Raw genomic sequence first — 12,847 nt, forward strand, 5'->3', positions numbered from 1 at the left:
AAATAAATAAATAAATAAATAAATAAATAAATAAAGTCATGTTCTTTCTTCTGACAAAGCCGGTGTCTGGGATTTTCAGTAGACCTTGAACGCATTATTAGGGAGCACATCCGGGAGCTTTGTTCATCCACCGCTGCCAGGTTAGTTAAAAATCCCCTTTTAGGAAGCGTGGTATTAAAATGACGCAATCTTCAAAACAGCTATAACATTCACTAACATTTATTGGACAAAATAGACTAGGTAATTAATATATGACTTTTGGTGTAGGTGTGCCATCTCAAGGATATTAATGTTACCCACTCTGGCAACCCCTTACAATGCTTTTTGGTGGTGCTCCTGCAATTTAAAGGAAATGTTACTCTTTTCAAAGACCAATAACCGAGTAATGTGTACATACACATATTAAATATTTAGCGTAAGTGATAAAAAAAATAATTTCAACCAACCCAATTGGTAAAACAAAAAGCTCATTCACGTTTTTCACTCTGTCTGTGACTTTTCCTAAAAGGGGAGTGTACTTCGCACCTGGCAACCTCTGTCCGGTCGCTCACGCGGTTCATCCTTTCAGCCAGCGCCGTCGCCCTGAGTGAGTGCGTGGCCTGGATGGACTGGTGAAATTACTGTAGTTTTAACCAAGTCAGTCACTTTTGGGTTGCACTAGCACATCACCAAGATGCCGGCGTATTTCCAGCGGCCAGAAAACGCTCTCAAGCGAGCGAACGGTGAGTTTGAGCTGCTCTTGGATTTAATGCTGACTCCAGTCGCGTCACCTCAGAGATGCTAACTGCTAATGCTAGTCGGAATGGCGCGCTAAGCTAGTTGTAGCGACATCTAGGCCACATTTGTACCGGTTACAGTGGTTAGTAAATGATAACGTCGTACTATGTCAGCGTTAACATTATTTGACAAACATGTCAGCGTTAACATTATTTGACAAACAAAAACGTTGTTGACAATATTTTGTTGCACGTGTCCCTTTTTATGTAAAACAAACCGACGTTGTTAGCGTTTACATGGTTCTAATTTGGGCCTAGTTGCTACAGTCGGTAGAAACAGCTGTGTTTAACGGTTTTCTGCGTTTTTCCAAATTTTTGTGGATACCGTTAATATGATCAGTTATGGGGTTTTTTTGCAGATTGAGCTCTGCTAATGATATTGGATAAGATTGTTACTAAACTTGATTTTAGGCAAATTAGATGTTTCTGCCTGTAGATCGAGGACGTAAGACTTTGTGGGGAAATGTAATCAAAATTGAAAACTTGGACCAAACTGAGTGCCACAATTATATAAGTATTTACTCAGATTAATAACAAATGTCTTTTTACTTCATTTTACAAATGATCATAGTAATAAATTCTGACCTGTTAAATTTTTAAATAGAAACTATTTTCTCCTGTTTTTGCCATTAGGACATCAATGAATCTATTCACATTTTAAATGGCTTGGAAAGTATAACTTAATTTGGTTACATTGTGCAGTTTGGTGAAAAACATCAGGTTATAGTGAGTCTCTTTCAAAAAGGTTGGCAGAAACAGCTAAATTCAAAACATCTTCCTCAATTTTGCATAGTTTGAGTTGGTTTTTAGTTTTTTTATTATTATTTATTTAAAAGGCTGAAGAGAGATGGAAAGACATTTGCAGAATAAGTTCTGACATAGTGAACGCTACCATCCAGTGGTGGGTCTGTGCCTTACCAGAAGCACAAAACTTGCTAGTTTCTACTTCCTGTTTATTACCGCCATGCTTTATGTTGATATCCTACAAAGTTACGCTTTGCATGGTGTGGTTGATTTACTCCAAACACCTTTAATTCACATTTTAAAAGTTTACTCAACATTTTCATAACAATTGGTTAGAAGCATAATATAACTGGTGTTCTACAGAAACCTGTTTAAAATAGATGTTTTATGCCATAATTACCTATACAACAGTATAAATAAGAACTATATTTACTGTTCTGGTTAAATAAAAATTTATTTGAGGATTTTCTCTGACTTGTTTTTAAACAGAATTTCTTGAGGTCGGCAAGAAGCAGCCAGCCTTGGATGTTTTGTACGATGTTATCAAGAGTAAAAAGCATCGAACATGGCAGAAGATCCACGAGCCCATTATGCTCAAGTACCTGGAGCTGTGTGTGGATCTGCGCAAGAGCCACCTGGCTAAAGAGGGTCTCTACCAGTACAAGAACATCTGCCAGCAGGTTGGGAGGAAACAATAACAGCGGCTACATCTGGGATGTCTGTTCTCATCGTGGTAAATTAAAGCCTTTGTCTTTCCTCTCAGGTGAACATCAAATCTTTGGAGGATGTGGTCAGGGCTTACCTGAAGCTGGCAGAGGAAAAGACGGAGACGGCTAAAGAGGAGTCGCAGCAGATGGTTCTGGATATCGAGGACCTGGACAACATCCAGACTCCAGAAAGGTGAACTTATGGTTTAACCAGAAGATAAATGATCTAATCATTGATCTAATCATCGTTTCCCGAAAGAAGATCATGACTTGTAGGAATTGTTGGTGTTCTCAGTTGATGCTGTTCAGTTTGTCAGCCTTTCTGTAACAGCAGACCACGTTGTGAGCGATTTCTGTCCCTATGTGGTCGATCGTCTATTTGACTCGTTGAACTGAGCGCAACGGTGTGTGCACCAAGTCACACAGCAGCTTGCTGTCCTGAAAGTATCATCAGGAGTAGTTGTCATAACTGTTAAAAGAAATTAAGAGTGCATTGAGTGCAGTTTTCTGACTGACCTCCGATATTTAAAAAGCCTGACTGATTTTAGCTTATGCCAATTAGTTTCTGTACTAAATATTGCAAAAATCTAGCAAAGTTGGCAACAGTAGAATGTAGTGTTCTCTTAGAAAAGACATCAATGTGTTGGTAGAAAATATCAGTTTCACATGTAACTATCAACCGATCGTTGATCATCCAAACTTGGAGAAACCAGGGCTGATCAGTCTTCGGTCCCCTAAAGGAAACGCTGTAATTAAAGAACCTTTCTGATAGCTAACATCCTTCCTGACGTTGCAGTGTGCTGCTGAGCGCTGTGAGCGGGGAGGACACCCAGGATCGTACCGACCGCCTGCTGCTCACGCCCTGGGTGAAGTTCCTGTGGGAGTCGTACCGCCAGTGCCTGGACCTGCTGAGAAACAACTCCAAGGTGGAGCGTCTGTATCACGACATTGCCCAGCAAGGTAGCTAGCTCTACAGCAATGACTTTAGGACATGAATGGCTACAAAAGTGCTTAAAAGTTTCTGCTACTTCTGGTTATTTGATTTGAAGATTTTGACAGAAGAAAAAAAACTCCCAGAAAACCGATTGTTTATTTTTCTCCTGCAGCTTTCAAGTTCTGCCTGCAGTACACCCGGAAAGCAGAATTTCGCAAGCTGTGCGACAACCTGCGCATGCACCTGGGTCAGATCCAGCGGCACCACAACCAGAGCACCGCCATCAACCTGAACAACCCTGAGAGCCAGTCTATGCACCTGGAGACGCGGCTGGTGCAGCTGGACAGCGCCATCAGCATGGAGCTCTGGCAGGTCGGTCAGAACCTCTGCAACAACAAAACGCTGTTTGTTCTGAGCTGGATCTAAACTGTTTTATTTAATATTAGTGCTGGGACTTTGTTAAAAGTTTTAATCAAGTTAATTGTTGGATGCAAATGAAAATTGAGCCTTTTTTAATCTGTCATGCCCAGTTGCCCTATTGTGAATTTCGACAGTAAAAATAAGCTTTCATAGGAAAACATGAGAATGTAATCTCTGATGTTTGAACTGGAAATCATGTTTAAATCCAGCTTCACATCCAAAACACTCCTCTGATGCCTTTTCTCCTGGTTTTTGTCCTTTAGGAAGCGTTTAAGGCCGTCGAGGACATCCACGGCCTCTTCGCCCTCTCCAAGAAGCCTCCCAAGCCGCAGCTCATGGCCAACTACTACAACAAGGTTTCCACGGTCTTCTGGAAGTCCGGGAACGCTCTCTTCCACGCCTGCACCCTCCACCGCCTCTACCATCTGTCGAGGGAGATGCGTAAGAATCTGACCCAGGACGAGATGCAGAGGTATCGCTGTGGTTTCACAGACCAGTGTGGTGAAGTGAGAACATGCAGTGACACAGTTGGTTTTGATCTCCAGGATGTCCACCAGAGTCCTCCTGGCCACCCTGTCTATTCCCATTACCCCTGAACGCACCGATATCGCTCGGCTGCTGGACATGGATGGCATCATCGTGGAGAAGCACCGCCGGCTGGCCACCCTGCTGGGCGTCCAGTCCCCACCGACCCGCCAGAGCCTCATCAACGACATGGTACGCTGTAGCTCAGCGCATATGTGTCCAACTGGAGGGTCGCGGGCCAAACCGGGCCCGCCATAACTGTTTCTGTGGCCCTCCAGAATTTAGAGGGTCACAGAAACAGAATTTAAAGATGATAGTTTGTTTTGTAGGATGGACTCATGTTATAAAAACAGACCTGCAGTGTTGCCCAATTTCAAGGCGTTAAATTACAAAGTCAAAGTTCTTTTGAGTCATATTTGAGCAGAGGTACATTTTTATAACAACTGAATGTAACATAGTTACTTTGTCGTGCTATAAAATGGCACTATGTGCCGACATCTGCGTCTTCATTTAGCTCTGTGACTCGAGGTGTTTGAGGCTACAGCTAATCAGCTACCCTTGCTAGCTAGCTAGCTCCCTGAAAACTGATCTATCTTGGCGAAGTGCAAAGTAATTGGCTAGTTGGCTGGACGATGCTCGTCTTCGCCACTGACTCACTTCTGTTGCCAACCTATACAAGGCTGAATGCTTTTAATTCAAAGTGGGATTAAAAACATCTAAAAGTCTTAAATTTGGTTTTCTGAAGCTTGATTCAGATTTTTAGCCTTTTTAAACAGTTTTTTCTCTTGGCTACAGTTAAATGTTTGAGTTTATTCTCATAAACGCTTGAATGTTTCTGCTGTAGGTGAGATTTAACCTGCTGCAGTACGTCGTCCCTGAAGTGAAGGAGCTCTACAACTGGCTGGAGGTCGACTTTCATCCCCTCAAGCTGAGTGGGAGAGTGACAAAGGTAGACAACTCCTCACCGTGTGACAATACCGTTAAAGTTACTTTATGCATATTTAAAATATCTCATCTGGATCATATCTGTCTTGTTTTGTGACTTTGGTCTCAGGTGTTGAATTGGGTGAGAGATCAGGCTGAGAAGGAGGCAGACCTGCAGCAGTACGTCCCTCACCTGCAGAGCAACACCATTCTTAGGCTCCTGCAGCAGGTAAGTCCTCTTCCTGTTAACCGTAACGTTTCTAAAACCTGATAAAGGTTTAATTTGTCCTTTTCTGTTGGTTTAAGGTGGCTCAGATCTACCAGAGCATCGAGTTCAGCCGTCTGGCCTCCCTGGTTCCCTTCGTGGACGCCTTCCAGCTGGAGCGCTCCATCGTGGACGCTGCTCGCCACTGCGATCTCCAGGTAAGCATCTGATTGGACGACGGAGTCCAGCTGCTCTGAAGGTTTTTTACACGTGTCTCAACTTCCTGATGTAGGTCCGGATCGACCACACGTCTCGAACGCTGAGCTTCGGCTCCGACCTGAACTACTCGACCAAAGAGGATTCTCCGGTCGGTCCGTTCCTGCAGAACATGCCGTCGGAGCAGATCAGGAACCAGCTGACCGCCATGTCTGCTTCCCTGGCTAAAGCCATCCAGGTCATCAAACCCGCCTCCAACCTGGTGAGTTTCCTCCTCGTTCAACGCTTGACCTTTGCCCTCATGGCCAGTCCATGTTAATAATCCGTCATAGTCTGTTTTTATGTTCAACGCAATTTTCAGAACTTATTCGTTTTTTTTTGTTTTGTTTTTAATTTGTTTTTTACTGAAAATGTCAAAGAGGTACAAATCAAGTTGGGAAGCAGAGAACATTTGTTGTGAGAAAGAAAATGATGGAAATATGAAACTCATATTAAAGTAATGAGTCGAATGCAGGAAGAGTTGGAGTGCACTGCAAAAACACAAAATCTTACCAAGTAAATTTTGGTCTAGTTTCTAGTGCAAATGTCTTAGTACACTTGGAATAAGACAAACTAACTTAAAAGTAACTTTTCAATAAGATATAGGAGCTTGTTTTGAGTAAATAATTCCTTAATATTGATGAAAAACTCCTAGTTCCTTTGGCAGATTATTTTACTTATAATGGGACATTTTTCACATGTCAGTTTTTCTAGCACATTTGTTTTGGTTGCATTTACCCAGAATGCCCTGCTCTATGATCTGCTTTCTGTTTTTTAATTGTGTAAAAATATTTGATCTGAAAACTTAAAAAAATAAAATTAAGCTAATTTTAGGGAACGGCTGAATCAAATAGACACGTAGTTCAAATTTATTTCTAAACAAACATGAGTTGAGTTCAATGTGTTTTAATGCCTGTAAAAATTCATTTTGGTAGATTTCAGTTCAGAAAAAGAAACAAAAAATAAAAATGAGTCAAATTTGAACAGAACTACAAATACAATTTTATTTTAGGTACTTTTAATAACAGTATGAACTTTGACTTCTTTGTTCTGATGAAAATTAAACCAGAATTTGTGCAAAACCATGTTTTTGATCAAGTGATTGGTTCAGTAGCTGAGGTGGTTTTTGTCTGAACAAAACTGTTTTCTGTTTCTTTCCAGCAAGAGCGCGATGAACATAACCAGCAGGCCATCGCTGCGTATCTGAAAAACGCTCGCAAGGACCACCAGCGCATCCTGGCCCGCAGGCAGACCATCGAGGAGCGCAAGGAGCGCCTGGAGAGCCTGAACATCCAGCGGGAGAAGGAGGAGCTGGAGCAGCGAGAAGCCGAGATGCAGAAGGTCCGCAAAGCCGAGGAGGAGCGTCTGCGGCAGGAGGCCAAGGAGCGGGAGAAGGAGCGCATCATGCAGGAACACGAGCAAATCAAGAAGAAGACGGTCCGCGAGCGACTGGAGCAGATCAAGAAAACGGAGCTGGGAGCCAAAGCTTTCAAGGATATCGACATTGAGGTGAAGTTTAATGACATAAACGCTAATTTGAAGGACTGAAACGATTAGTCTGATTATTCACGAAGAAACGTTTGAAATAATTGTCAGTTAATTCATACAGACATTTTTATTTTTACTCTGAAACAGGACCTGGAGGAGCTGGATCCTGACTTCATCATGGCCAAACAGGTGGAGCAGCTGGAGAAGGAGAAGAAGGAACTTCAGGAGCGTCTGAAGAATCAGGAGAAGAAGGTCGGTCTCTAATCTGCTGCAGAAATCTGTTAGGATATAAGAAAATTACATGGAAGTTAAATTCTGACGGTTGTTTTTCTGCAGATTGATTACTTTGAGAGGGCAAAACGCCTCGAGGAGATTCCTCTGATCAAGAAGGCTTATGAGGAACAGCGAGTCAAAGACATGGAGCTGTGGGAGCTCCAAGAGGAGGAGAGGGTGTGTGAGGAAACCATCCTATGGACTTTGTTTTTCTCTCAATATTTTGACTTTTGCTCTCATAAAGTTAAAGTCTGAATTCTCAGATTAAAGCCAAAACTTTGGTTTTCTGTGGCACTAATCATCTGCCGTACTATTCAGAGCCTAACAGCATGTTTCCTGTTTTAGATCAACAACCTGAAGATCGAGCGGGAAAAAGCTCTGGAGCATAAGAAGCGGATGTCCAGGATGATGGAAGATAAGGAAGGCTTCCTGGCCAAGATCACGGCGGCCCGCAGCTTCATCTACGAGGTCTGCAGCAGCTGAAGCGAGAAGCTGAACCCCATGAGTTTACAGCAGAAATTCAGCATCTTTATTTGGTCTTTAAAGGAAAAACTAAAAGCGTTCGAGGAGCGTTTGGTGGAGGAGAGGAAAAAGCGCATGGAAGAAAGGAAGACGCAGCGCAAAGAGGACCGGCGTAACACCTTCTACCGCCAGAAGGAGGAGGAGGCTCAGCGGATCCACGAGGAGCAGCTCAAGAAAGGTTCGGGTCAAATGATCAGTTTACCGCAGACGAATAAAACCAGAAATGAAGGCGCATCTGTTTATCTGTTGGTGCAAAATGATGACGTCCGTTTTTGTTTTCAGAGCGTGAGGAGCGAGAGCGCCTGGAGCAGGAGCGCCGTGAGGAGGAGGAGCGGGAATACCAGGAGCGCCTGCGCAAACTGGAGGAGCAGGAGCGCAAGCAGCGCGCGCGCCAGCAGGAGATAGAGGAGCGCATCCGGCAGAAGACCATCAGCCCACAGGAGAAGAAACCCAAGGTAGGAATGACAGAACCGGAGGTTTCAGAGTACGGAGGTCCGACAGAACCGGAACAGGAATGTTCTGCCTGTAGATACGAGTTTGACTCTGATCTTCCTTCCTTCAGTCTTTATCTCTTCTTACATCCATTCTTCCTTCTGTCCTTATCCATCCTTGTTTCTTTTTCCTTACTTCCGAACTTTTCTTCATTAGGTTTTCTTTCTTACCTACGAACTTCCTACTTTCGAAATTAAATTATCCAGCAGTTTATTATAAAAAAGGCAGATTTTCTCAACATGTAACCATAGAAATACATATTGGCATATTGACTGATTTATTTTTATTATAACTTGACAGATTTATTATAAAACTCAGTAAAAACCGGGAAGAACCAGTTTTTATTGGTAAAATGGGTAGAATAAGTAGATGTTGCTTCTGGGGACGGTGATTCTGGACTAACATCTTGTCGTGTCACAGGAGGAGAAGGACGAGGGAGGCTGGAGAAGGAAAACTGACGGCGACTCGGAATGGCGCCGCCCGGTTCCTGACAGGTGTGTAGCTTCACATCTGGACTCATTCCAGGCTCCGTTTTCAGTGTCGGTTTTAAACGGGAAGCCTTTCCTCTGCAGGGACTGGAGACAGGAGGGCCGAGAAGACAACCGAGAGGAGCGGGACGGCCCCTTCAGGCGTGGGGACGGTCCTCGCCGTGACGGGGACGACCGCGGGCCTCGCCGAGGCTTTGACGAAGACCGAGGTCCGCGTCGTGGAGGAGACGACGAGCGTCCGCCTCGCAGGGGGGTGGATGAAGACCGCGGGCCGCGCCGAGGCTTCGACGAGGACAGAGGTCCCAGGAGGGCCGGGGACGAGGACCGCGGACCCAGACGAGGATTCGACGACGACCGCGGTCCCCGACGCGGTTTCGATGATGACCGCGGACCCAGACGAGGATTCGACGACGACCGCGGTCCCCGACGCGGTTTCGATGATGACCGCGGACCCAGACGCGGCTTCGACGACGACCGTGGGCCCAGACGTGGCTTTGATGATGACAGGGGTCCTCGCAGGGGGCTTGATGACTCCAGGGGTTCCAGACGTGGGGCTGACGACGACTGGGGCCCCAGAAGAGACATGGATGATGGCCCGCGTCGCGGCGAGGACGCCAAGCCATGGAAACCCCTCGGCAGACCCGGTACGGGTGTAAATTTATCACCAGTTGGCTGGACGATGTTCGTCTTCACCACTGGCTCTCTACTCTCTTGATATGCACATTCTGTGCTAACAAAGTTTAGCACTACTGCATAAATAATCAGGTCTTAAATTTCACTAATAAGTCTTAAAAAGCCTTACATTTTAGTTGGTAACACCTGCAGGAACTTCAATGAAAAGTTTGGCTCCAGAAAGGAAAACTGACCATTAGAGGTCAAAAAGTGAGATCTGAGTTGAAACGTTACTGATGAGTGAATATTTGTGTTCCAGGTGGCTGGCGTGAGCGGGAAAAGGCCCGAGAGGAGAGCTGGGGGCCGCCCCGCGGCGGCTCCCACGACGACGAAGAAGAAGGCGATGGAGACGAGCAATCCAGCGACCGCTTCAGAGACCGCCGTCCACAGAGGTGGGAGTGAAAAAATGCTCAGTCACAGATTTCCTGTTTCTCCGTATTTCATTAACGCCATCTGAAACCGTTTTCAGAGAAGAGAATCCCTGGAGGAGAGGAGGCAACGAGGAAGGAAGCTGGAGGGATTCCCGCAGAGAAGAGACTGACAGGGACGACCGCCGTAGCGACAGGGACGACCGCCGTAGCGACAGGGACGATCGCCGTGGAGACAGAGACGACCGCCGTGGCGACCGGCGAGACAGAGACAGGCGGGACGATCGCGAACACAGACCTCCACCTAGAGATACTGATGAAGGTGAGGAAGGCTCGGACCCATCAGCTTCATCACAGTTTGACTTAAGAAAAACATCCCAGAAGTTTTAAAAACTTCACACTTTTCTGTTTCAGAAACTAATTTTTGTTTTCTTGACAAGTTTTTAACTTTTAAGTAGGGATGCATAGATCCACTGTTTTCACTTCCTGAGGGTTATTACAAAGTGACATAAATAAAGCATGATGTCACTCAGAGCACGAAGCACAGATTCAGATGGAATAGATCTGCCCTTATAGATCAGAAATATTGTCACAGATACAAATATTAATATCAGATTGGTGCATCTCCTAAATGCAGAAACAAACCCTTCAAATGCAGATTTTATATGTAACGAATCTTTAACGTTTTTGTCTTGAATTACTGAAGAAAATGCAGCTTCTGCTTGGTCTGATTTATAGAGCTGAAGTATGACATTCAGCCAGCAGAGGTCACTGTTTACACATAAATACAGCTATTAGGGGCTTCTTAACACACAAACTTCCTGTTTTAAAAATGTTTTTTTTTATGCATCATGTGTTCCTTTAATTAAAAAAAACTTATTTTAACTTAAACTCTTGTTCCTGCAGTGACCTCAGGAAGCTCCTGGCGCCGCGGCGGCGACGACAAACGGGAGGAGCGTGAGCGGGAACGACCCAGAGAGCGGGAGAGAGAGAGGGAGCGCGACGCTGAGGGGGAAAAGGCTTGGCGTACCGACAAGGAAAACCCTCGCCGCACCAAGAACGAGACAGACGACGACGGTTGGACCACCGTCCGGCGCTGAGCGGCTGCTCCGCCTCCTGGGACGAATCGCTCCAGACAAATATGACAAGAATTACTATAATAATAAGAGAAAAATACTCAGCCAGCTGGTCACAGCTTCTAGCTTCTCATACTGGATTAAATATTTGTAGACTTTAGTTTCATGGGATTTATTTTATCTTTTTGTGATTTTTCTGACTGGTTCCTCCTCACCTCTAATATGAGTAACCAATGAGCTTGTGTGGCCTCATTAACGATAATCTAAAAATGGTCAATGCAAACTATGTATCACCAACTGCCTCTTAATCATAGACTGCATAGATAATCTGACTCAGATTAGCATCTCCTGTAGTAGCAGCAGTTCTTCTCCTGGTTTAATCTGCCGGTGGGTTTCACATCTTGATTTGCATGCTTCAGAAAATTCAGATGGTTTCTTGATATCCAGTGTGTGCTGCAGCCGCTGGATGCATGTTAACAGAACAACTTTACGTAATAAAAATGTTTGCTCACCGCTTCTTTCTCATTGTCTAATCGGAGAAAAACAAACTTACGTTTTGTTTTAAAAAATAGGAGTTTTTGTATTAGTTTTAATTTAACTTCTAAAAAATTTTTCGTTTGATTCCAACTCAGATTTTAAAAACATGAAAAAAAAGTCAACTTTTGCACAACAGACATAAAATAAAGTACAATTTATGTACTTAAAATTGTGTGAAAATAATTATAGTATATTTTAAATACGTTAAATTTTTCTGAAATGCATTTCAAATATATCATCAGTTGGACATAAGAATATATCCAACATTTTTAAAAATGTTTCAAAATATATTTTTCAAAAATATACAATTAAATATTAAAATTATTTTAAGAATCTTAAAATAGACTTTGCATGTATTTGTTAAATTTATATTTTAAATACACTAAAAATATATATTTTTGTTTTAAGAATGTTTTGTTTCTCAGAAATACAACTTCTGAGAAAACTTTTCAGATATTTCCAGGTAATGTACTTTAACTATAGTGTTCAGTTTACTGTTTTAACTGGAAAAAACACCTAAAACTCAGAGTTTATTCCTTTATTTACAACTAAAAGAATAAGACAATTTCATTTCAAAATACTTTATCCCAAAGGGAAAAGCAGTGTAACTCAAATCCAATATCTTTCAGAGTCGTGGATGATACTGTGGGAAGGAAGGATTTCCAGTAGCAGTCCGTCTTGCATTGAATCTGAAGAGGTCTCTGACTGAAGATTTTCTCTATGACTGTCTCATGCTAAAGGCTCAAAATCTGGGCAGCAGAGATATTTCAGAATGTGAATTTTTTTACTTTTGGAGCTCAGAAAATTCCTTGTTTGAGTTCATTGGTGGAAATTTTCTCAATTTTTCTCATCCACAGTGGACCTAATGCACGTCCTAGTTGACCATAAAATGATGTGTGTAATAATTTTCTGTTTTAGAAAGATAAACACATTTCTCTGTTATTAAGTTGAGCAATAGATTCACATGTTTCCTTGGCGTCGTTGGATCAGACTCAGACACACAGACGGACCACAGGCCGAGATAAAACTTTTATTCAAATGTTCATACGAAGCCACAACACCAACAAAATCAGCAGCTTCTTGGTCCAGATGCAGTTTTGTTTTGGGTTTTGTTTTCGCTGTCCCCTTTGCGACCAGTAGAGGTCAGTAAACCCTTGCAGAAAACGCCAGCAACCCGCCGGACCACGTGTGCCACGGCGAAGCGCTTCGGTTCCTGCTGCCCATGTCCAGCAGTCAGACAGCAGCATTCAAAAGTTTGGAGGAAATAATAAGCAGGCAGGCCGGGGTCATGACCTGGTGAACCACTGGAGGGTGAAAAAGTATATATAACAAGTTAATGTTATTTATTAGAAGCAATAATACGCAACACCGAGGTTCATCTAAATAGTAGAATTGTAAAACATTACAATTTATATATATATATATATATATATATATATAT

At 43.3% G+C, this 12,847-nt stretch overlaps 1 protein-coding gene across 4 annotated transcripts; it reads left to right on the plus strand.

The window, feature by feature from the left end:
• Positions 1 to 542: 542 nt before the first annotated feature.
• On the plus strand, positions 543 to 10,967 carry eif3s10 (eukaryotic translation initiation factor 3, subunit 10 (theta)). Of its 4 annotated transcripts, none has more exons than XM_016679082.1 (23): positions 543 to 722; positions 2,010 to 2,200; positions 2,284 to 2,420; positions 3,024 to 3,187; positions 3,334 to 3,533; positions 3,845 to 4,053; positions 4,127 to 4,298; positions 4,951 to 5,055; positions 5,161 to 5,259; positions 5,337 to 5,453; positions 5,528 to 5,713; positions 6,652 to 6,999; positions 7,126 to 7,230; positions 7,315 to 7,428; positions 7,597 to 7,719; positions 7,798 to 7,951; positions 8,056 to 8,228; positions 8,686 to 8,759; positions 8,838 to 9,397; positions 9,685 to 9,817; positions 9,895 to 9,969; positions 10,012 to 10,115; positions 10,700 to 10,967. In XM_016679082.1, exons 1-23 carry the CDS (start codon positions 674 to 676, stop codon positions 10,891 to 10,893), a joined length of 3,786 nt encoding a protein of 1,261 aa, XP_016534568.1. In that variant the 5' UTR covers positions 543 to 673; the 3' UTR covers positions 10,894 to 10,967. The 4 variants fall into 4 exon arrangements, with proteins under 4 accessions (XP_016534568.1, XP_007566973.1, XP_007566971.1 ...); XM_007566911.2 differs by having other exon boundaries at positions 8,838 to 9,094; positions 9,155 to 9,397; positions 9,895 to 10,115; XM_007566909.2 differs by having other exon boundaries at positions 9,895 to 10,115.
• Positions 10,968 to 12,847: the final 1,880 nt, after the last annotated feature.

This window comes from Poecilia formosa, unplaced genomic scaffold (assembly GCF_000485575.1).
Source record: "Poecilia formosa unplaced genomic scaffold, Poecilia_formosa-5.1.2 Scaffold201, whole genome shotgun sequence".
In the NCBI taxonomy this organism is placed as follows: Eukaryota; Metazoa; Chordata; class Actinopteri; order Cyprinodontiformes; family Poeciliidae; genus Poecilia; species Poecilia formosa.

Excerpts from the sequence above, each read along its gene's own strand:
- eif3s10 (XM_007566909.2), top strand. The coding sequence starts at position 674 with ATGCCGGCGTATTTCCAGCGGCCAGAAAACGCTCTCAAGCGAGCGAAC. Across the intron at positions 723-2,009 it reads CGCTCTCAAGCGAGCGAACG|AATTTCTTGAGGTCGGCAAG; the intron begins GTGAGTTTGAGC and ends GTTTTTAAACAG. Across the intron at positions 8,760-8,837 it reads CGCCGCCCGGTTCCTGACAG|GGACTGGAGACAGGAGGGCC; the intron begins GTGTGTAGCTTC and ends TTTCCTCTGCAG.